We start from the raw sequence: 25,977 nt of genomic DNA on the forward strand, positions 1-25,977 counted from the left end.
CAAAATATACCTATGAACTTTAAAGTGCACATAATCTGGCACATGCAAATGTTTGGGTATTGATGAAAGTATCTCTATAACCTGTGTCTCAAATGCATTTTAAAATAGACCAGTTTTTATTTTTCATTTGTGAAGATTTTTGCTCGTTCCAAGCAGTGGAAAAAGAGAAACGCTAATTTAGGATAGTGCTTCTGGCTGAGATGGATTCACTCACTACATCTACCATACTTTAAGTCTAACCAGTCTTTCTACCTTATACGTGAAAGATATTAAAACCACCTTAACTATAGCTATTTTTGCAAATGGTAGTGTAGCCTACTCCAGAGAACTATGTTTTTCACATCCTGAGTATGCAGTCTGCATCTTTTGGTGATGGGAATGCACAAGGGCCAAAGCACATAGCTCATTATGTCCTTTTGTAGAAACTGGATGGAAAGAAGTATCTGGAAAAACCTTTGACAAACCCAACTGTTTAGCATAACCTATGGGGCAGAAACTCCCATATTCTTGTTTTTACTTATCCAAGCAGAGCAGAAGATAACCACCGCTGCCAAAGCATTTGGCAAGTCCCGTTTCTCTGCAGTCAGTGATTTCTTCACTGATTTGCAAGCTGACAGCATCATCCAAACTCAGATTTTTCAGGCATTCACAGTGCAGCTCATGCAGACAAATATATTTATCACATGAGGGTGCTGGGAAGGATACTTTTTTTTTTTTTTTTTAGGGTAGAAATCATTTTAGGTTGGCTTCTTCTATGCCCTGATTTCACCTGAGAATGCAGCAAACCCATTTCCATGGTTCCAGTCTGGGAATTAACAGAGCTTGCAGAACTGATAAGCTCAGACATAAAGCTCCTCTGGCTCATTCCAAAACTAAACATTGCTATATTTTCCCCTTTATATTTTCAGGTGCAAGAATCTGTGCTGGAAATCTGAATCAAACATCCTACACCACATAAATATTTAGTTTCCAATCTAAAAGTTAGGGTTTTTTGGCTTGGTGAGAAACTTGATCAATTCTGACTATCCCTCTTTAGGAGACAAGACTACAGCAGAGATTCTTCCCGGCTCATTTTCCCCAAGTCTCACACACCTTTGGCTGAGTGAGACAAAATGGGCAAAGATTATTGAAAATACCATATGCAACTGCAGTACAGGCAAACATAATCCGACCACAGAACTGCAAGCTTTTTGAAAAAACCTGCATGAGTTTCTGCAACCCAGAACTAAGACACCTCCATTTCTACAACGAACCGCACACATAAGACAGTAATGACATCTCACACTGAAGTACACTTTCGAACCTTCTGATCAGCAAATCCCAAATTACAGATATAACTAAAATGAAGGAAGTTTACTCACACAGGTTACTTTCCGGTAAATTTGAGCAGCATTCTGGCATTCTGAGTAAGGGTATTCTGAGGTAGCCATTTCCAACATGCACATTCCAAACGCATAGACATCAACGGATTCGTCGTAGTGTTCCTCATACATTTCTGGGGCCATAAATTCTGGTGTACCTACACAAAAAAGATGGTAAATTATTCATGAAGTCTGAAAGGTTTCCATCACAATCTTGTTCTGCCTACAGAAATGTGTCCATTACAACTGTGCAAGGGGGCATGCAAGATTATTTCAAAACAGGGAACTACCTAGAATAAGCTCAAGCATCCTCCAGGAAAGAAACCCAGAGTCAACACACACACACACACACATAGAGCTCACTGATAGTATACACAGAGGGGGAAAACATACTGAAGTTTCAAAAGAGAATACCAAAATGAGATATGGCATGGTGCCTGAATACACTGAAAGCTACAAAATGGTTTCCTTCTCTGGATGAAGAGAGGGACACACATAGAGGTCTGTGGTGGTGAAAAGGACCAAAGAAACGAGAAGCTTCAGTCTTGTTTTTGTCAATGCAAATTTGCATTTCTTCCTCCAGGAAGATGCACAGCAACCACCGAGCAGATGAGACAGCACTTTGAAAGCAGGTGGTATCAGAAATTCATCTAGGAAGTCATGCACAGAGCATTAAACATGATTCTACCGCTGCTTCAATAGTACAGATCAGTGAGACTACTTGCAGAATAAGGTCCTACTCCAAAAGGGATTAGGGTGTTAGGAGACCAATAAAACTGGATAAATGATGGGAAACATTATACTTACTGCTTCATAATGGGACGTTGCAGTGTTAATGATAAGTACAATGCCTGCAAAAGTTCTCTTATACAGAAAAAAGTGAATGAATGCAAAACGTGTCATCAACAACCTCAGAGTAACTCCTACGCTTCACACAGACTCAAGAGTGGCTCAGCCTTTGTCAAAAAAATCTCTGCACCAAAAAGGTGTGGTCTTGCAGAGCAAAATTAACACTTAGGTAAATTATTCCAGGAACTTTATCTCCTAAAATAGTGCATGCTTGGGAGTCAAGAGCGATTTTTGTTTTCACATACAGAAAAGATGAAGGAAGGAGATTAACACAGTTGTTTTCTTCGTGAGAGAGCTGTTCCCACCAGTGAGCAGTAGGCTGCCAAAAGGAAGGTGAGCAATCCCAGAACCATAACCTGGCCTTCAGCACAGCGGGACCTGCCTCAGCACCCACATCCCCTCCCCAGAGCCCTCCGCCAGCTGACATGCATGAGCAGCTCTGCTTTTTGGCAAGGACATCTCTACCATTGGCAGAACTGTAATTAAACAACAAGGAGAAACAGTTCTCAAATTTATATATGATTGGTGACCTGATTTAAGTTGTTTTTTTGTTTTTTTGTTTTTTTTTTCCTAATGGTAGCATAAACTATGTCTCTCCAAATTAGGGTTTGTCTCTGAAACTGCTTTTGCATGCATCACAAAGTAGGCTTGGCCTAACTCACTAAACAAGCCTCAGTTCTGGCACTGCTGTAACATTCACGGAACTCTAGATCACTCTCTCCCTTTGTTGACGCTCCTTTCACCTTAAAGACATTCCTTCCTTCAGCCTTAATAAATCAGCTGGATCCCTGTCATGAGACTTAGCAGCCATGCTCTGAGTTCAGCTCTGAGCCCAGGCCTTTTCTTCCAGCTTTCACAAAGGCTGTGGCTGCTGCTCTGAAATGGTTAACAGCTGTCAGAGCCTTTCCCAGAGATGCTACATTGTTTGAGAATGAACAAGACACAGAGGTGGATCTCATGAATTATGGAGCATTTAAAGTTCCTTGCACAACTGAAAAAGTGATTGCAAGTAGTCTAAGAAGCAAATGATATTCTTGACGCCATTCCAAATCACCATGAAAATGACATTTTCCACCCAACTCTAGGGGCGGGAAGGAATACATACAAGTACTCCTAACAAAGCAGACCACAGAAATGTGAAGCTGCTCAGCAGCTACTCTGCTGCACTCTGCAGCACAGGCTTGGCCCTGGCTGGACTCCCTGAAGAGACACACCGCAAGGTCAGGCAAGCATCAGCGATGGCACAAATGCAGCAAGAGAAAACCTGGACCTCAGCCACATTGACTTCATCATTAAAAATAATGTAGAATTGCAGCTACTAATATCCATTTAGAGCTACTCCATCTAGGAAGATGAGGTGAGCAGTGAGGACAGCAGGGTGCACGCAGCTCTGGGACATGCAGCAGGAGGGGGAAGCCAGAGCCTGGGGCTGACACCTGTGGGATTCCCTCCCCGTCCTGCCTTCTCTTTTTCAGCCTTCCCATTTCCCTGCCTGCACCCCCAAGCCTCAGCTTCCCGCTCTGGGGCAGGGGGGGAATTACATTTTTTCCTATCCTGTAGAAGTGGGAGCTGGCCCAGCATCACTAGTGTTTGCAATCCCCCTAATTCTTTCCTTGGAGCAGCACAACTCATGAAAAAGATGAATTTGGTTATTTTGCCAAAAAGAATACAGATAGCTTGCCAGCAACCTGCAGCCCTTTCCATCATTGAATTTGACACAGCTATGGTCTGACAGTGCTGTTATAGGAATTCATTTTGCAAAAACTAATATTGATATTTCTGATATTCCCAGCCCAGGAGCAACTGTTACACTGCAAAATAAACTATGGGAAGGAATACTGCTCCTCAAAACAAAGAAATAAAAATACACTATTACAAAGTAAAAGCTAGAGAAACTTAACAGATACAAACTAACATGATTTCATTGAAATCAGCAGCATTAAGGCGTCCCACAGCAGCCAAGCCTATATCCACAGCATCAATCTTACTGCAACTTAAACAATATTGGGTTCTCAAAGTCTGAAGGCTGAAACTTGCACAGAAATCATAATAAATATAATCCCTAAATGTACGAGGCCCTATAATTACTTCGGCAACCACTGCTTTAAAGATAGCATGCCATTTTCATAGTTAGGGAATAGTGGCTGTCACCAGCAGTCTGCTAATTCTAGTCATCTCAAATCTTATTTCCATTTACATAAGGAGCCAAAATTATGACTGTGGGCACACTAACTTCCCTCCCTTTCAGCATCCTTCATCAAGGATTTATAACTTTCTAGAACCATCACCTATAGACCTGAACAAGGCCAATTTGCTGAGAAAGATTAAGGTAAAAAAACCAAAACGTTTGAGAACTCAGGGAAAGACACCCCATTTGTGTTTTTCATACAAAAGGCATTAAATTTCACTTTTGCAAAGGAATGACCTCCTTTGACACCATTCAGAACACATCCTCCCAGTTCAAGCAAAATCAAGCTCTAATACGTCCCTACAAGGTACCCACGTGAATCAGCTATTGTGTACCCTAGTGGGAATTTCCTTCAATTTTGTAGCTACTGATTTTTAATAAATTGCAGCTGTTTCAGTAGAACTCTGCCAGGATCATGTTGGGGCATAGACAAGCTCTGCAGAAGCAACTTATTTTGCTGATGCTCAGTGACGTGGGGATAAGCTGTTCCAGCCAGGGCAGCTCTCCTGTGACCTCCCTGCAAAGACAAGCAGCCTTCTTCTGCAGGGCACTGCTCAGAGGACAGGCTGCCAATGCCTTCAGCTGGAACAACTGTACTTATCCCCACTCACTGGAAGCAGAAGACTTCTCAGCACCACCTTGTTGGTGAGGCAGCAAGGCAGCATGTGGCTTCCATCCCCCATCCCTTCTCTTTTCCCTCCCAAACAGGCACTGAGCCTGCTCTCAGGGGGATGAGAAGCACAAGCTGTTGGGAACTGTTGCTGCTTCTCTTGGAAGAGAACAGAGAAGAATTTGTGGATGTAAAATAATATTTCAATTAAAAATTTACCACTGTAAAGGAAAGAGAAGGCCAAGATAACATTTCTTAGATAGGCCTTACAGACAGACGTTTTTACAATGGTAATAAAGGGAATGGTCACCAAACCACTTCAATCTCAACCACCAGCCAACAAGCAAAAAGCAAAACTCTACTGTAAGTGTGAAGGGCAGACAAATCAAAAATCACACCAGCAGAAGGAAGCCAAAGAGAACAGACTGATTACCTATTACACTTTTGGCAAACGAAGCTCTCTTGAGGGTTGCCAGACCTAAGTCTCCTATTTTCACAGATCCAGTTGGTCCAGTAATAAAAATATTGTCACATTTTAAGTCTCTGTGAATTATTGGTGGAGTTCTCGTGTGCAAGAAAAGAAGACCCTTCAGGATTTGCCGGCACCAACTACGCAGGACTTTTGGTTTCATCACTTTAAATCTCTTCAGATACCTACAGAACAAAAAGGAAGAGAAGCTGGTTATAAAGAAAGCGAAGCGTTATTAAAGATTCTCAGAGCTTTAGCAGCTGAAATTTATTTTTTATAAAAGCCTCTTATTAGATATCATGATAGCAGCTCAGAAATATCACCAAATTGGAAAAGATCTTTTTTAAAGGAGGAATTAGAGCATTCATTTTGGGGGAGGAAGATAATAAGCATTTTTGGTGCAAATACAACCAAATATTTGCAAGTCTAATAGCAAAGCAATTCACTCCATGCAGAGAATTGATTTAGAATATGTTTTATATATCCAGAACAGAATAATACTGAAAATTAATTTTAGGCACAAGACTTTGGTCTCTTTATCATGCACCTACATTTTTACTATTTGTCTAGAATGCTGAGAAGGGGGAGGGTTCATTTTGGAAAAACATAAAACCTGCCAATGCATTAGCAGAGCAGCACACTGGAGATACACAGTGATGAGCATTGCTCCCATTGGGGCTGAAAATCTGCTCCAGAATTCACGCCAACTGCTTTATATCAACCTTAACAAGATTGTCAGTAGCAAAGCTATTAATATTGTTTAGTAGATAACCTAGAGCATCTCCTGCTTCAAAAGGAGATTCTACCATTCGAGTGCTATTCTAGCTTTGATAACAAAACACAGAAATACAAGAGCAATCACAGAAACACACGCTGACAAATGGAAACGTCACAGGCACACAATGAAACAAGGCAGAGAACTGCTTCCAGTTACATAAGTGAAGCAGAAGATCAGGGAAGGGGAGACAGAGGCCGAAATCCTTCCTGTCAAGTCAATGCTGTCTAAGCACAGGGACAAATGACAGACACCAGAGAACAGCTCCATTTTTATCCTTTATCTCGAGGTGCCTTTTTTCAGAATGCAAAAGTAGGATTTTTCTAAAAATTTCCATAGCTATTCTTAGACTGCTCGCCAGGAGCACAGTACTTACGTCTTCAGTGTTCCAGAGGTCATCAGTTCGGTAACCAGCACGATGCACCTTTTTCCTTTTACACAGGATTCCCAGAAGTCATAAAACCTTACAATGTTTGGGTGCTGTAGACCTTTCAACATTTCTGCTTCTTCTTTAAATCTCTGTCTCTCTACTTTTGTTAATTTTCTATCCTATAATCCAAAATAAAACACTATTAGTACGGAATGGACAGAAAACAAAGCCACCATGCTGCTACAACAGTCAGAATTCCAGAATTCTTGTTTTATGCTTGTATCAAGAACACTTACAAAATCTTTTACGTAACAGATGAGCAATGTGTATGAACTAGGGCACTAGCCTTAAACCCAGTGTCAAGAAGACAAAGACTTGCCTCAGAACAAAGAGATATCTGTGCTAAGCTACATGACAGCATTAATATTTCAGGCAACATAAACATACCAGTGTCCTGATGTATCAACACACAGCTATTTACTTCTTGTTTTTGTGAGGATCATTGTCTGAGAAATTAATAAACACAGAGTTTCACTTCCAGGTGTGCAATGTCATCAGTAGCAAAGCTACTGCCTGCTTTTACAGCCCTGAATACTGGACCCAGTAAATGGCTGCACCTGCGAACACATGGCAAGGGCTTCCAGGTGACGTCCCCTGAGTAACCCCACTGCCTGTGCAGCTCCTTCTGTCTCTCCAGGGATGAATTAAGACAATACCACGTCAAAAAACAAAACAAAACAAAACATTTTTTTCCTATTCTCTTTGCTTGCAGCCCTGCTTAATTTCAGAGCTCTCTTTAAAACTGACTCAAAAATTCTTCTTCGTGGTTTTCTTTGGGTTGCACATTGGCTGCATTGCTACACTTATAATTTTAGCTCAGAAGCGTGAGCGATGCCACGTTCTACTACTCCATTTTTTTCCCTGAAGAAATCTGGGAGCATTTACTCCAGGCTGTAAAGCACAAGTTTAAGCAGCACTGAAGCCCAAGAAAAGCTGCTTTCCTTCAAGAGCTGCGGGTGCCAGAAACAGCCATATGCAACTCAGAGACATCAACCAAGTCCCCCCCAATCACTGCCTTGTTTCTCAGCCCATTCTGCAGGCTCAGCACAGGAGGGCTGCAGGGTTAGATATCCCAGGTGACACTGCCTGGCCAGCAGAAGCCTTCCTGCACTAATTAGCACCACCCAACCTGACAGCAGGCACTTTACTCCACACCTGGCCCCTGCAGAGGTGTTTCACTTGGGGCCATGCAGCCACTTGGCTCACGTCCCACAGACAGCAGAATGTGCCGGGAGCACTGCAGTCCAGTGCCCTAGAAATGAAGCGTTTTAGTTCTCTAAAAGGCACAATTGTGTAACTGTTCTTACTTACAGGAATGCAGGCTCACAAATCACTGAAATTAATTAGTTCATATAGTAACCTCGGACATTCTCTTTTTTCCCAGTTAACCGGGGATGTTTGCAGCAGCTCACACTTAGCAAATTAAATTGGCAGCCCACTCGTTTGTAACCGAGATCCAGAGCGGCAAGGTCACTGCCATTTTTGATGCAGCCTGCCCTCAGCTGCGATTCCAAAGAGCTCAACGCAGCCATGAGAATTCACAGGGCTGCAAACAAGCCGGCTTTGCACTGAGATCTCATCCAGGAAATCCTGAGTAGCAATGATGATGTTTTAGCTGGGCTTGGAAGATAAAAAGGCTGCTGCTTTACAGGCACAGGGCAGTATTGCCCTTGGAGAACCCGAGGACCTGGCCCCATCGCCAGGGCAGAGGGGAGAACCCAGTCAAGCAGCTCTTGGCACACTGCTGCTCCTGCTGCATCAGGCTTCCTGCATTCTCTGTAAATATTAAAAAATAATAACAAAAAGGTTGCCTAATGAGCCAGCACAAGAGAGCCTGAGAATTGCTTTCAAATCCATCATTCCTTCCCCTACTGCTGAGTTTCCTCTTAATTTAAGCCCTGTAGGATAAATCAGACACCGCTGTTAGGGAGGAAAAGGAACGAGCCCTTGTGTGAGACAGGAAGAGCTCAGCCAGGGCCAGCAGGGAAAGGGAAAGAAAGCAACGCAGATCTAGCAAGTTTTGAAAAGCCTTCTAATTAAAAAATGTGATACTGAAACCCTCAACTCTTGTCTCCAGATTTCTGAGCACTGGGAGAAATTTTCCACTGCTACATTATGGACGACACTTAAAATACTCTTCAGACTTTACAGACCATCATACTGTATATACTCTACACATTAGGAGCATTTAGACTGACAACAGAATATAAAGTACTTAAATACAAGCTAAGCAACAAAGTGATTTTGGAAGACATATTTTCTATATAGCTACAGGTAATGTTTGTTTTATTTCCCCAGTCAAAAGCCAGCTGAGCTCACACTCCTTAGGAGGCAGCCTGGGCCCATTTCTGACACAGAGGAGGGCAGGATGAGGCTGTGGGCACAGCAGCGGTACGGGCACGAGAGTGTCCCCAGCACAGAGGTGCTGTAAGGGCACAAACCAAGCTCTGCAAATTCCATGAGGCTGAGCCTGACATGAGCTGTTTGCCAAAACATAAGCTGTTCCTGAAAGGGCTTAGCAGTTCAACTGCTTGCTACTCTGGAGCAGCAAAACCTGAGGGACTCACTCAGCATTTAGTCCAAACCCAAAAGCCTTCAAAGGAATCACTGACCCTTATTCCCTGTCATTCAGCCCCCTAAAGCGGAATGATTTTGTGCTGGACACAAACATATAAGTCAGAAACAACTTTAGGACAAGCAGTTTTAAGATGGCAACAGGATTTTCTGGAAAGGCCATGCCAAAGATAGCAAACCCACAGAGGTGGATGTAAGGCACCACCATGCATAATCCAAATTGAAACAAAATCTATGAAAACTTGGGGGAGTGAAGAGAGTCCCACTGAGTCACCAACTGTCACGCTGCCTGCATGGAGAAGATTTGCAGCCCCACACAGCCCAACACGCGGCTCTCGGGAATGCCGCTGTAACACAGCACACCTCCACCCGACAAGCTCCGCGTGGAGCTACCCTGCAAGCTCGTGGTCGGTCTGCTGCACCACACTGATGGCATTGCTTCTATTCTGATCTTCCTCAAGACACGAGACTTGAACAGAAAATTGGAAGATGTTTTTAGTGTGATCTGAGAGATATCAGCCGGCAGATACCCGTGCACTTTGTCTCCTTTTAAGGTACCTCAGCTGCTCGGCTCTTTCGCCCTCATGGGGACGCAGCCTTGGCTCAGGAAGCTGCATTGTACTCCCATTTAAAATAACCAAAGGTTTCTAAGTCTACTACATAGCACCAAGGTTTCTAAAATAAACTTCAACCTTCAAAAGTGATCACACTGAGCTGGTTTGGCCCTTCCAGACTAACTGGCTTCAAACAGAACCACAAACTTGCACAAAGCAAGCCAGCTGCTCAGTCTGCATTACCCCTAAGAAGGAATCTGTGAATTTGACCTGTTCTTCCATCTTAATAAACAGTGAGGAACAGTCAGCTTAGAAGGATTCAGCAAAGATCTGTCTACTGCAGAACGAGAGCAACAGTGAGACCAGATAAAAGCAGCTTTCTCACAGAGCTGCATCAATTTTGCACATACACACACAGTGCAAACTCATACGTTCAGCCTGTTATTTTACTGCAGTGACATAATCAGAAGCAAACCTAGCAGCATGGAAAGCACTAAGCTACAAGAACAAATTCACTCTTTTAAGCAGATAGTGCATTGCACCCACAGGATGGCTAGAAAACTCATTCTCAAGTGCAGCACTGTCAATCCATGGCCAGCTGCCTTAGCTGTGTTCAGAATTTCCCATTTTGTTATTACATCTACTTTGAGCTCCTGCAATTACCTATTTACTGTGTGCTCCTGCAGGAGCATGGCACAGCAGTGTGCACGGCTGGTGCAGGCAGGCTCAGTATCAGCAGGTGCACAGGCACTGCATCAGCAGGTGCACAGGCACAGTCCAGTCACACATGCAGCCAGGCTGTTTATGCCTCCGTAATTTAACCTTTCACATAAATAAACAGGCATTAATTGGCTCGGAGCTACACAAGGTATCCTTCACTATGAAAGGCAGTCTGTAATAGACAGATAGATAGTAAGTGTCAAAAAAAAGCTATAAATTGTAAGCCACCTTTTCAATGTTAGTTTTCTTAGCATTCAAATTCTTCCTGCTGCAAACCTTATGATAGCTGCATGGGCAGCCTTAAGCATCAGACTACTGAAAGCAATTTCCTTCTTTTTGGAAGGAACGAATTAACTCCCAATTAGTACTACATATTATTGTTCTTGGTAAATTACATATCAACTCACAGAGACTTGAGGAATGTGGTGTTTGTAGCAGGATGATGCATATAACTAAATTTCCTATTTGTAACTCGTATTTCTACTAACCAGCCACCACCCAAGCATACGTGCTCTCTGCTTCTCCCTGTTCTTTCCAGGCAGAGCTACCAAAGCCTTCTCTTTGTTAATACAAAATCTAGCCCTTTATTAATTTCCTTGGTGAAGTACACTAGCAAAGTCTGGCATTTAGTACATAAATGTGTTAATAAAATCAAAGAGAAGGCTACGAATTACGTTTCTGGAATGACACCCAAATTAACAGCAGGAACATGTTCTGTTAGTCATCCCCAAGCATAATTTCCTCCCGGCTGTAACATATGGGCTCTGACTAACTCTTTGAAAGTTATACAAGCAGGAGGCAAGCTTTCACCTGAGCTTGTAGAAGATTCCTAAGAAAGATTAAGAAGTCAAGTTTCTAGCCTCCTACTTGTGAGAGGGTAACGGATTTGGGAATGAACTGTATCAACCAGTAAAGAAATGATATGAAATGGAAGAAAAATTAAGATTATATCAAGTTTTACTTTGACACAGTAATGCCTAACGATGCTTAGAATTACAGAGCTGTACTTACTGCTAGCTATTTGTTTTTGCCTAACAAGACCAAGTCCAGAGGTTGGAACATAATTCAGTCAGCCTGATGAGACAGAGGTGACTGAGACAGAGGTGAGCCAGGAGCACCAGGCCAGAAGACAAGAGCAGATCTCACCTCCAGCACACACTCCAACTACATCAGCTGCACTCCTGTTTAGGGCTGTTTTCATCTTTTATTCAGGCTAGCGATGAAGAAAAGGAAACTGAAGAGGCACTTAAAATGTGGGAACAGAAATCAGATAGCTAAATCAGCAGAATGAACATCTGTTTCATACTCTTCGATTTTTATATTTGTGTGCCAGATCTGTACATTTGCTCACACTCTCTAAACAGAGATCACCTTGAAATATCAATCAGCAGCAGGATTCATTGACAGCTCTCTCCCCCACAGCTATAAACTGCGCTATTGCAAACTTATCACCAAAAGTGCAGTTCTGGTCTGCCCTGTGAGTGTGAGAGCCAGATGCCAGGTGTGGTGGGAGCACACAGCACACACCAGACACTGCTTGCTTTGCTCCTGCTGTGAACTTGGGACATGTCAGCTGGTGCCTGCATATCACTGTTAATTCCTTAAATTCTGCACTAGCAGTACTGTCTTTTTCTGAGAAACATCATGGTTTTGGAACAGTTCTCAAGTAACTAGCAAAATAAAAAGATCTATGAGTAATAGAGATTACACCTGTGCAAGGTAGATGATGTGGGGTCTGCACAGTGTTACAGAAGGTGACCAGACTTCTCACGTCAGGTCAGAGCTGAAGGCAAGGTCTGATACAACAGGAATTATGCAGTTTGTAAAAAGTGTAAGTTAGCAGTTTCAGAATCATCCTGTGCTTGACAGAGAAACACATAGTACTCAGATGCTCTGTCCCACCCCACAGGTCTCCTCTTTCTCCATCAATGCTTCACAGTTCTAGAAATTAATTCTCATTTCTGAAGAATACAATTTCAAAACCTTTCACCCGTGCTAAAGAAGATTGTCAAGAGCATTTTCCAGCAGCTAAGCCTCTTTTTTTTTTTGGCTTGTTTAAGTTATTCTTTATGAAGAATACTATATTAAATAATCTTTGAGAAATACTGGTAGAAATATATCGTTCTTATTGGTTACGGAGCAAGATACAGTGTACTATAAAATCTGATCTCTTCCATCTTCATAACTTTTTGCAAGTTCTTCTATAAGAAGCAACTTCAACAGGAATAAATCTGGCTTACTTAACCTTTTAATACTGTAATTCAGAAATTTTAAAAATTCAAAGGCCTTTGGAAATAATGATGAGCATTAACACATTCAAAAGGAACCAAAAGCAATTCTATACTTAAAATGAAAACTTCGCTCCTGTAGTACAATCACTTCTCACTTTTAAGATTAGTCTCATCCACTATCAGAAGAATCTAGGATTTCTCCCAAAGACAACTGGGAGCACAAGCAGGCTTAGACATGCAGCTCTTTGGACTGTGAAGAGCTCGAGATGTTACCAAAGTAACTCCTCTCATGTACCAGGTTTATGCCCTTGTTATTATTATGTCTATGCTATCAATTTTTAATTGCACTCAGGACCCTTTATTCCCACTCCCTATATATCCGGTTATAAACACGTGTCACTTCAAGCAGTTCTGAAGTAGAAAATCCCCCTTCTGCAAACAGCCAACAGATGCCATTAGACAACTTGCGAATCAGGAAAGATTTTTACAGCTTCATTGCACATCAGCTTTCAGCCAACATTTTTCTTCACTAAGTCACTCTCTGTGAAATTACAGCCTACTATTTGTAAGCTGTATTAGCGAAGCCCAGAGAGGTTTCCCAGTGGTAGCTCATTTTCCAAATGCATTAAAAGCAATCCTTGCCCAAAAGGATGCTCACAATTCAGTGAGCAGGACCTACAGGAAAGGTTGCAAGAAATTAAATTTATTTTCTTTAGTTGCTGCTAGAAAGCGACAGAAAATTAGGAGCTGAAATCAAACCATTACAACTAAATCTGGCACTGCAAAAAAGCTGAGCTTTCTTTCCTGCTGGATGGAAGTACAGTTTGCCCCTTTTTGAACTGCCTAAGGGATACGTCCTATGGCAGAGTGAGAATGAAACTCACCTCTTCTGCTGAACTCAGAAGTTAAAAAACTCGCCCTGCAAGGTGCAGCAGGAAGATGAATCAACATCTCAAAGCAAAGCTGTATTCAGGGGTCACGAAAATACATAAGAAACCCAGCACTTGGACAGAGACTGTTTTACAGATCAAAACCTCCAAATCCAACTATGGTATGATAACCTACAGTTTACAAAGAAAAAAAATATCATGTCGCAAGCAATTGAACTAATTGCAGGCAGCACTTCATTAACTCTCTTAATTACCAGTACTTCACAGGTTCCACATAAGCTTATAAATCTAGATGAAATACCAGAAACAGTTCAGGCATGCCTGAAAAAATGACTTTTTCAAATGAAACTGAAATAAATGTGTGTGGGGAAAAAAAACAACAGCCAACAGATAAATCTTGTGACACGAGATCACCAAAATACAACCTCTGTTTGTCACTGAACATAGAAATAAAATAAAAAATAACAAACAAAATAAACAGAGAGGAAAAGAAAAAAAAAAACAGACCATTTCAGACCTGTCATGAGATTTGATATTTTGTTGTTTTCTGGAATTCACTTCTGAACTAGCATTCATTAAAGTTTATGCAACAGTTCATGCTGCTTTTAAAAAAATCTTTTGCTTCACTTACTTCACGTCATCCATAAATACAGTATTTGGACACGTAAAATGCCTAATGCTATCAGACAGCATCTCTAAGAGATGAAGCTGAACTCCCACGTGCCTGTGGCACCACTCCTATGTCTCACCCATAGTGGGCTGAGTACAGGAAAACCATTCTGACTTCTGCTTTCATTTCCAGAAGTTTTTAAAGAGTACCAGCAGTAGGTTGGAAGACCCAGAAAGATCATGCAAATAGCTGGAGGTACACCGGCTGATGGCTGGGTGCTTGTAATAGCTGTGGTCACAGGGTATCCTTCTGTCAGTGCTGGGCTCTGCCACACAAAGGCAGATGGTGGCTGCAGCTGTCTCCTAGAGGGGGATATTTCTGTGGCACTCTCTCCTGGGCTGGGTTATCCCAGCAGGAATGGAAAGAGATGTTTGAGTGCAGCTGCTGCCCCAAAACCATCTTCAGGTGTCTGAAAGGGAACATCAGAGAGATGCCACTGCCTGCAAAGGGCTGCCATTTCCTCATCCTAGTGAGAGAGGAGAGAAACCAGGCTGCCCATGACAGATAAATATCCATCCATTCATCCTTTTTCTTCAAGCTTCTCTCTTTACTTCAAGGCAATTTGATAGTTAGCTCATTTTATGAAAATGAAAACCCCTTGAGTTTCTCTCCTCCATGCACAACTCTGTGCTTTCCATAGGGCCTGCTAGGAGAGGCGCGTTCCCTCCCTGAAGGCCGCGGCGCCATTTTGGGCTGTGAGAGACTCAGCCCGAGCTGCTGCCCACCACCCAGCACCAAGAAAAACTGCTATTTATCCCACGTTACCATTCAGCTTGTCAATGGCAATACTCATTCAGACAATTAACTTTGCCAGTGAAATTAACCGGCACAAAAACGAAATAGCAGAATAAGCCAATTTTTATTTAGACTTGCCCTGGCAAATATAACTTAGCTGCCTCTCACGTAGCATGCAGTCCTGCATTTCTAACAGCAGATTTCATTTTCCTTTCAATTTCATCCCATTATCGCTACCATTTCCCATCCTGCTACAATATATCAGTTTGGGAATTCAGTTGCGAAACACAGAACACTTCATAAAGTGAGGTCCTTCCCCATGAATAACTTACAATCCCAATAAAAGGACGATGCTCACAGCCACCAGCATTCAGAAAGAACAAACTGTTTCCTCAGCCCAAATGCAGCTACCTAGCACAGATCTCCCAGTGCTTGTCAAGCGCCTGGTTCTACAAGGAAATCTGCTATGCAGAGAGATGTTCTCATGGGTTTGCAGCTTCATTAAGGCATTCTGTAAATGATTAAGATGTCCTTTGCATTAGTAGCAAAGGTAAGAACCAGCTAAAACACATTCATTCCTATTTACTGACAACTGGAGAAGGTGACATCTGTATAATGATTTTTATATAAACTTTTAAATGCTTTCAATATTTATTAGTTTTTACTACACTAATTTAGAAAAGTCCCTTAAGATAAACCACTATCTTTAGAACTCGCATCTAATCAGAAATGCATTAAGAGGAAACACATTTAACCTATTGAGAATGGAGTATTATTAAGTGGGAACATGTATTTTCTACCTCTAAACCTCTTTAAACTGTGCTGTATTCACAAAGCACAGGTTTAGGCTGTCTCATCAACCTTAGAAGACACTCACCAAGGAGGCCTTCAGGCTTGGTCTGTAATTGCAAACTAAGTACAACTATTACTCAGTAGTTTTTGTTGTTTTTTTTTTTCTTAATTTTTTTTTTTAAGCTTATTACTAACTTAAAAAAAAAATTCAAATTAGCAGAAAAACACAACACAGCCCAAAATTTCTCACCAAAGCAGACAGCTGGACTGAAAAACATTTAACAGCCTTGGTTGCAGAGGTCAGAGAAGCATTCACAAGTTCTCCAAATTTTTAATCCTAGGCAGTGATGAATGTATCTTATGTTCAATTGTTCTTTTCACAAAAATTGCCTCAAGACACACAAAAGGAGTTAAAATATCTTTCTCACTAGTTGCTGCCTACCCAACACAGCAGGATACTCCAAGATGAGAAGACCTGCCTGCAAAGGCCATCAGGAGGCCCTTCTCCCCATCAGGAGGCACCTTTCACCAGGAGAAGGGCACTTTGCAGACAGGCACCTCTGCTTCTGAACACTCACACAATCATTTATGTGGTGTTTGGAAACAACTTGGGAAAAATTTTAAATGCTAAGAAGAGCTTCCACTTTTCCTGCATTCCTAACACCACTTGACAACCTGTTAGAAAACACTCAAAGGCAAATGCCATGCTCCTAGCCAGAATATATTAATCAACGTCTGCCACAATGGTTAAGAACTAAGCTGAGAGCATCAAATTCATAACCAAATTTTTTTTCTTTTTTGCAGACCCTTTTGCAAAGCATGACATTCTATAGCCTTGCCCAAAAAAATAATACTAGCCTGACAGATAAAACGTACTAACTGCTAAAAATTCAACTTCACATTCCTTCAACAGCAAAGCATGAAAGAGTAACAACAGCATAGTTCCATGAGAAACAGATCCTGGCTATTTTCCAATGAGATTATATGTTTGGGTTGATAAAGATAATAGCATTGACATAATAAACTCAGATGTCTCTAACACATTTGTTTCACTTTAAGTAAAAAAAAAATTATACAGAAAACATGTATTTAGGTAAGTTATTAAAAAAATTGGTTCAAAATTGTTAAACATATAAATTACACATATAAAAATTGCACCTTCTTGACGACATTCAGAAGCCTAGGTCTTTTTCTAACGAAGTGATTCATATTTTTATAATAAAGTGTGGAAAAAGCACGGTTACTAATACATTTTACACCTTGGAAAGAGTTAGAATGCTGAAGCATAAAGATGAGAGGTCACAAAGAGACTGAGATGATTGCATAAGCTGGGCGCAAGCACTGCCAAGGCTCCACCGATCGTGGGTTGTGTAACTCAGGCTGCAGAGGCAGCCACGAGCAGGATAGCCAGCTTGGTACAGCTGGAACAAAGACACGACAGCATCACCAGCCAGCACGGCCTCTGGGCAACAGGACCGAGAGGTTAAAGGAGGAGCATGGAGCAAGAAGGATCTTTGAATTTCCCTCTTGTGAAGAGCATCTCCATTGCAAAGCATACTCTTCAATACACCTTAATGTGGGTCTAAATAACAACGGGCCACAAGCATCACTACAGAACTGGGCTACACTGACCGTGAGACCAAGGAGCTCAATCTGCTCAATGTGTCAGAGAGAGAAAGGAATTATCTGGTGATAGTCTGTAAACAAAACAAAGTTCAGTGTGGGAAAACTCTTCTATCAAACACAAGGCTATTCTGCAAGCTGAGATTCCCATCAGCAAAAAATCACGCTTTCTCTTTCTTTAAAGCACAGTGAATGGAGGTGGCCAGCAGACTCCATTACTGCTGCCCATACCTCAGGGCTGGGTGTTTTCCTAAGCAACATGCTTCACTTCACTCAGCAGGCCTGGCCTTGAATCAGAGATTAATCTGATCTAAAACACGTATGAACCAAGGTCCTCCGGAGATCCAATGTGATGATCACAGTGCTACTTTCTGACTTGAAACCTCTGCAACCACACTACAATCAGTTGCTCTTGGCCAAAGTCCTGGAATACTAATTTGAATGCTGGTTATCAAACACAATCAGGAGCACTCAAATCTTGGCTAGACAAGACACATGAAAACATGAAGTCAGCAGCACCAAGTCTCAACAAATTTGAGCTGTGCTAAGTGATAGGAGCTCTTGCAGCTAATCACTAGATCTGGAAAACTGGACAAGCGAAAGAACCCAAAAACAAAGAAAAAAAATGAAACATTTATTCATCTATATCTTGCACTGGTACATTCACAGTCGGTGGGCATAGATAAGTTTTTTATAGGTCAGTGTGTTCAGACCTCCTGAAGGCAGATCTTCAGTTAGCTAAAAATCTCAAGACTACATAAGTATGTATTTTAGAATGTAATGCAAGGAATGTTTGATGTACCAGATTTAACAAGTGGCATCAGACATTCAGAGACTCTGCAGAAAGTCAGAATCAATCAGAAAATTGAGGACTAAATATACAGTTTTATTAAAGAACAGCATTTCAAGAACAGTATACTTCAGATACTTTTAAGTGAGAAAAATCAAGTTATAAAAGGAAAATAATGGCCTGGTAGCATGGTCTTCATTCTTAGATTTCATGAGTAGGACAGATAAAAGATATTCTTGTTAAAGAAGCATTATTTGTCAGAAAACAGAAACAAACAAACAAAATTTAAGTATTATTAACTGCATATTATTTCCTACACTTCTAAAACCCAATAATAAACATAACTAGAAAAATCAAAATATCCAAACCAATCTGTTCTCCAAGGCAATCATTTACTCTTTTAAATATCACAACAGGCAAGATGCTTGATCACACTAAATAGTGGTATTTAATAAAGTATTTATTCTCATTGAAAGGAAATATTTGTATTTCCTTTCCATACTTCTACTGACTCCTTACCCCAAGACAGCAGCACTACTTGCTTTAGATGAGTTTGTATCAAAGACATCAGAAAACTATCAGAAAACTCCTTTCAGTTCAGCCAGTGCTTGACTTCAAGTGCACAAGGCACTACAGAAGAGAAGAACCCAACTACAGAGAATTAACCCAAAGGAAGTACTTGCTCTCCACTATTAATTAAAGTAAATTAAAAGATGGAAATTTCTTGGAATGAAACAACCAAAGAAAAGGACAACGTTGTATTAATTTGAACAACATCACATGGACTTTTTCTTTTTCGTTTTTTTTTTAAGACAAATTGCAGTGTCTGCAAAATTTAGTAGAAGAACCATGTGGTTCAACACACATTAAACAAAATGGTTGTGTATTCAACAGATAAATAATATTAGTGTTAAACACTCTCACTAAGGTGTTATAAAGACTATTTTTCCTCCACGTATAGACCTCTCCAATCAACACATGTTAAAAATGAAGAAGAGCAAAAAAGTTTACTAGAAGTTAAGATAAATTATCTAGGAACAATGCCCAGTGTTCATGCAGTTTAAAAATGCACTATAAATATTCTTTAAACTTTCTAAAATTCAAGTATTTCATCTCTCCTTGGAGATTTTCCTATTAATAAGACCAATCAATATGCCCTTTTAAGACTGAAAGTGCTGGTCTCTCTGAAGTCCCTGTGGCTTGCACAGCATGAAAGCTTTTTCCTAGTATGAAACAACAGCTTAATTACTAGTGACGGAGAACCAGCAATTCAAGTAAGACTTATTTTAATCTCCAGTAGTAATGGACACTCACTGTAAAAAATGCAAATCCTGTAATTCTGTTTCCCACAGTCACCAGCATAAGTGACAGGTGAGCACACAGAAAGTTTCACTGGTCAACAAGTTATTGTTCAGTCATGGGGAAAATGGTAATCATACAGAAAAATGAAAGCACAGATGTCCCCAGAGTAGACAGATAAAGAAAGAAGAGAAGAACGCAGTATTTAACCACTATCAGGAGACATACCAGCAACTGCCTGGGGACAAAGTGTCACAGGATATGGCCTCGCAGGAAGATGTTCAAGGCTTACTGAAACTAAAAGCAATCCAAACACCCTCAAATTATAGTATTTACCTTTGATTTCTGTTTCAGTCAGATCACCGTTCCCATACAGCACTGCCTGCCTACCAGGCACCCAGCACCAGCTTCCCCCAGTGTTCACCTTGCAGCATCGCACCGCAGGGCTCCACGCTCTGAGCAAGAACAGCTTGCAAGAGGTTACGGATGCAGTCACATGAGGCTTGGCCCAAGGATAAGGTATTATCACCAACAATCCTTTCTAAGGAGTTTTCTTGGGAAACCAAAGAAACCAGTTGGAATATGTTCCACATGAAGTGCTTATGCTTGAGACTTCTGAACTTAAACCACTTCTTCCCTGTGAAACAGCACTAACAATAGGCTTCCACACTTCTGTATGCGCATTCATGACTCTCAACTTTAACATCTTCATCCCTTTAAACACAGTATTTACTACAATCCATCTTTACATTCAAACTGTTTTTGGTTTTTTTTTTAATAGTTCTTCTTTATTTGTTTTCTATAGAGATTTTAACAAAACTTGGATTCGTGGAAGCCACAACAGACTGAAATAGGATGAATAACTTGAAGTCTGATTCAAGCAATCAGATGCCAGTCACCCGTACGCCCACTGCTCACATTACCCACAGGTGGCTCAGCAGGACACTTGCAAGGTGCAAGCATTTGTTATATGTGCCAAACAGCAAAAGGACACCCCTGTTCTTTAGCCATCCATACTGATCAAATGGGGTTCTGCTTTTATGTTCTGCTCTCTGACTTACCCTTTAGGTAAGGATCATTTATTGCAAGCTCATGAGAAAGAGGCAGCTTGCCCTGCGGAGTGGGATTCACAGAGCTGCTTCCCCAGAGCACAATGACCCAGTGCAGCCATGCCATCTGCTTGCTCTTAGGAAAGAAGAGGCAGACCTTCCTCCTAAGCCCCCCCAAGATATCCTTTTCATCACACCTAACCTTTTCCAAGCAATTCCACTCCACTTCTGCCACTGCCAACCTGGTGCCAAAAAGAGCAAACAGAGCTTGCTGCCAGTCTGCACAGCTCCTCCTCGGGCCAGCAGCAACTCGCTGGGCTTAAACACCCCCAGATCACCAAAATATGCTTGCTGAACACTACTACTCCACTGTCCTACAGCAAACAGATCCTAAAACAGAGTTTGAAGAAAAGAGGGGGGGGGAGAGGAGGGAGGACAGAAAAACTACTTCCCAGCTCCGCATATCAGCTCTCTCAGTTGATTCCCATTGGATCATTACTTCTGTCTGCTACTCTACTGCAGCTGAAGTGGTGGTTTTGTCTGTATTTGGAATTCTGGAAATTTATTAGGTATCAAGACTTACACCTCCTTCAACAAACTGCCTCACTTCAACCAAATCATTTCCCTTGAGCACTGCTGTCTTTTTGAAATCAGAGTATATAGACAAATAGCTGCATTATAAATTCAAGTAAGACGCCATGATAAATAACACAAATAAGGCATGAAGATATCTTGAAAGCTTATACAAGAGGACAGGGCTGTCTTCAAAACCCGTCATCACATTAAGGTCCGAGGCTATGCACTTACCCAGATCTGGCCATGCATGAGCCCAAGGCATGTGCTGCAATCTCAGTCCCCACAGCTGCATTCAGGAACAGCAGTTTGTCTCTTTATTAACAGCTCACACTGATATGCATGCTAGGGTGAGAGTTATTAACAGAAGTTCATACACGAAGAGAATATGAAAAAATATTAAAAATTACAATGCAAGTGAAGGTTGACTTTGAAATAGACAAAAAAAAAAAAAAAAAAGCATGCAAACAGATTCCTTTACGCTGATTGACAGCTGAAAGCTGTAAGGGATTTTGAGTCTTCATACAATTTCTAAATTAAGCTTTGTTATAAATACCACACAGTGTATTAATGCACATTTCTCAGGCACTTACGGACCACAAAATGTTTCAAAATGCTAATTACACCTGATAGATCACAATTTGTCAGGAGGAGTCAGATGCAGCAAGGATGCAGAAGTGTTTCAGAAATCACAGCAAGTCCAAGCTGATTCGAGCAGCCCTTTTAGGCAAGAAAGTTTCTCTCTAGAAACTGAGCCTTCTGTTTAGCAGAGCTTACAGACACCAAAAGGGGCACATCCCAGGAAATCTGGGCACCTGACTGCACTACTGGTCTGCAGGAAGAGGTGCAGGAGTTCTTTCTTCCAACTGGTGGCAACCGTAGAGCTCTCAATCCTATAAATTATTATCCTGTTAGTATGCCAAGCAGCACCAGCTTGGGCATATGCTTATCTGATTTATTTAACACCATCTGCCTTCATGCGCGAAAGAACAGTTTGAGTCACATAGGCGCTGAGTTAGTTTCCAGAAGAGCACTAGTGGAAGTGATTCACGCCTTTACTAAATAATACTACACAACTGTTAACAAGAGCACAAAGACTCAGTTTTTGGTAAGAAAACACCGTCAAGGTCCATTGGCTTAATCTTATCCTGAAATGGGAGCATATGGAAAATCAGCCCATAGGGATTGGTGGCATTCTCCTAAACAGATGTTCTTGCCATAGGAAACATTTAGAAGGGAAGCAGGTGTGATTTGTGAGATGGCCTACAAACATAACCCTTTGCCATAACAAGAACACCATTTCCATTCAATTCTTGCACCGTGCCAAGGCTTTGGAAGAAAGAAGAATGATCATAAAACACTGACAGAAAGACTGGGAGGTGGAATGGCCAACACTTGTTCTGTTCTCACAGAATAAATGGAATAAATGTTGTGCATTAAAATTACACCCTATAAAAACAGCAAAAATCTTTCCCATTAGGTGTTATTTCACAAAAAGATACTTCTGTAACCAATTTAGAGCTGATTTGCCACCAATCAGATTAGTGTCTCCTGGTATTACTGCTGCCTCTCTCAACCACCCTTCAGTTAATAACCAGTGATTTCCTCTGGTCTATTTACTGGGTTGTTTTGCAACCCACGCATCAGTCAGCAATGCCCTACTCATAGACATGAGGCTTTGTGAAACCTAAGTGTTAGCTTCCATGTTTCAGCCTCAGCCAAAACTTCATTTATTTTGACATCAAGTGTGTGTTTTTCTCAACTAATGCCAAAAGCCGTCACGTATATTGTCAAAGTACAGACACCAGCTTTATGTGTTCAGGTTGTTCTGAGCACACTGGCAAGCTGTTTGGTAAGTCATCCTCAGCAAGACTGGAGCCGGGCAAACAGCCACCTCGGAGAACGCTCAAACGTTTCAAGAACGTATCAAGAAAAGGCTCATCCATTCTGCAGGCCTTCTGTAAGATGCACTCTTTCAAAAACTAGTCAGACGGATTAAAATCTCCTCCCTCCCCCATTCTTGACACTTAAATTAAAAAAAAAAAAGACAGTAGTAAAAACAGAACCAGTAGGCTATTTAAAACAAAAATCAGGAAGATAGCAGGAAATGGCAAAACCTATAGAGAACATTCCCATCACTTCCACAAGGTCAGCTGCCACGCAGTACTGCCAGCTCCCTGTTTCTAGAGTGGCTGCTCCAAGGAACCCCCATTTTCACCTGTGAAAGTCAGGCAGCTGGTTTGCCCAGATCACTGTTTCACTTAAAAATAGATTTCATGTGTTCTGTAGTAGACAAGTAGCCATCAGATGACATCAATTCATCTGAGTGCTCAAGTTCAAGGTTCCACTGCCTTCGTTTGGTTAATTTTCTGACTCAGTCTCCAGCTACTGACCAGAACATACATACAAAAAAGAAATCAAATTTATAAGCAAAAACGTAAATGCATCAGCTGAGAGGCATCATGGTTCACAAACAGAACAAGAGCTTTCCTTTCTGTTTTTAAATAGGAAGCACTCTCAGGAAAACAAAAACTTCTGTATTTTCACAGGTATGTTGATTCACACAGTTGTAAGCCTGAGAGTTACAATAAAATAAAAATAAATAATAAAAAAGGATTGGCTAATAAGCATCTCATTTCCACGTTCTTCTTTCCAGGCTTTTTGCTTTATGCTATGGTGTTGCAGGTGTTGGATGAAACCTGAAAATTCAAGGCTCCAAGGTCAGTGCCAGGATACATCATATAACCTTGTTCAACAATTTGGCAACAGTCATCTTAGAACAATCACAATTTTTGTCATGCCTTTCCTAAAGCAAATTCATGTTAAAACTCTATTCCTCCTCTGCATTCTGCTTATTTATGGCCAGCTTAAATACACTGCTTCTTGAGTCAGTTTCATCCTTCAGTCTTCCTTCCATTACTTTTGCAACCCACCCTCGACCTGGATTTTCAGCTTGCCAGGCTAACCAGGCTAAGGTCTAGCCTCCTTTTACAAGCAGTTATCCTTCACGTAGTCCCTCTGGTAGTCCTGCACAACATGTTTTTCCTTCTTGAAGACAGCGACCACAGCTGCAATAGTCTGCACCCAAACAAGTCACTGCTTCTCATGTGCTTTATCCATCTGGATGTGAAACGAGCACAATTTTTGTTGGCTTGGCTTTTATTTGAAGTTGCACCATAACCCTTGCACCGTCTGAAACCAGTTCAACACACTCTTATTTTAATTAATGCAAACATAATTTGCCAGCAGCTCAATTTAAAGATGACTTATGACTGTTCAATTTACGTTGGCTCCTTCCCAAACTAAACCAAACTTACATAAAGCATGTGTTGATTGAAATAACAGTGCTCACAGGTCCCATCAAATCAATATGGATGCAAACAATCATGAATATATAGCCAATGCCATAGCATAGAAAAATGAACGAGGCTTAAGACAGGAGCAATGGTTCCTAAATGATCCCTGACAGACCTGTACATCAGCTCCAGCAAACCTCCCCAGGCAGTATTTGTCAATACTTAAATGCTCTAAGTTGGAAACTTCTCTTTTACTCAACCTACATCTTCCCAGTTTTAATTTACACCCCTTAATTATTTTCTTCAACATAGCAAGCATGAAGAATCTACTTATTCAGCAGAGGCTGAGCTCAGGCTTTGGGGATTTTCCTTAGAGATATCTGAAGAATAATATCTAATATCAGTTGTCTCTTCCCCCCCAGCACCCCAATCTACTTCTCCATTTCTCACAGCCAGCTGCACACTGCAGCTCTCGGCTTGCAATCCAACTAATTAGTCCACATCTTTCCCCAAGTGAGATACACGGACAGCATGCAGGCAGTTACCAAATGGAGTCATCCAACACTCTGTGTATTGCAACTGGAAAATAGAGGAACATCAGTTGAAACCAGAATTGATGGCTCACTTCAGCCCACTGCTGAATCACATCCCCTCTCTTCTGGGGGGAGCAGAGATTCTATGGTCATTTCACAGATTCTCAGATCATGTTCAAAACCAGACAGCATTTCGTTGGTCAGCAGGCCCCTGAGGTTCAAATGTTGAGTTATTAATTTAGTTTACCTACGAGACCTGAAACACAATACTGCTCCAATTTGTTTTCAGGAAAAGCTTTGGGGTATCTCAGTGCACTCGTTCAGCATTAGAACCATGTGACAGGGCACCCCAACTAGAGGAAAAACACGGAGAAGCCTACAGGCTTTGCATTACTTGGGATATTAATCCTTCAGCAGAAGCAGATTTCAGAAAGGTTTGAAGAGGCTCACACATCCCAATTAGACACTCTCCTGAAACAACACCTCAGAGAGGATTTGTGCTGCTTTTCATCACCAGGTTCTCTCCTTTCTCGTGACCGTGCTCACACTCACACCAACTGGGCAGGATCACTCCCCTTCCCCAGAACACTGCTGTGTACACAACTGCTGCCCTCAGCTCCCCAAGCAGCCGCACTTCAGCTATGCTGCAATTCGCTAGCAGACAGTGGCAGCTGGTGCCCTCTATATCCATGTTACATAATTGTACCTCTGCATGTGGACAAATTTCTCCACTATCAGCTCTAACCATGTTTTTCAGTGTACATTCATGGCAATTCTGAGAGGAAAGAACACTAGGAACTCACTCTTGTGAATCATCATCTTGCTTTAATGCTGCATGTGGCTGCATCGTCAGAGCCTGCCCATCAAGAAAGCCTCTGAAGAAACAATCCTGGCAGGGGGAGAGGTCCCCATGGCAATCTGACCTGTGAGAGGGTCCAGCAACAAGGTCCTGGCCTGGCTGCTCCA

The 25,977-nt window shown here is 41.5% G+C and overlaps 1 protein-coding gene across 1 annotated transcript in view; it reads right to left on the minus strand.

The window, feature by feature from the left end:
• Positions 1–25,977, minus strand: part of WNK2 (WNK lysine deficient protein kinase 2) — a gene marked incomplete at its 5' end in the record, with an annotated part of 100,877 nt that overhangs the window by 58,458 nt on the left and 16,442 nt on the right. The window contains 3 exon segments of the mRNA XM_019619975.2: positions 1,362–1,519; positions 5,442–5,662; positions 6,629–6,801. Of these exon segments, the coding sequence (XP_019475520.2) occupies positions 1,362–1,519; positions 5,442–5,662; positions 6,629–6,801 (552 nt within the window).

This window comes from Meleagris gallopavo, chromosome 14 (assembly GCF_000146605.3).
Source record: "Meleagris gallopavo isolate NT-WF06-2002-E0010 breed Aviagen turkey brand Nicholas breeding stock chromosome 14, Turkey_5.1, whole genome shotgun sequence".
NCBI classification, from domain to species: Eukaryota; Metazoa; Chordata; class Aves; order Galliformes; family Phasianidae; genus Meleagris; species Meleagris gallopavo.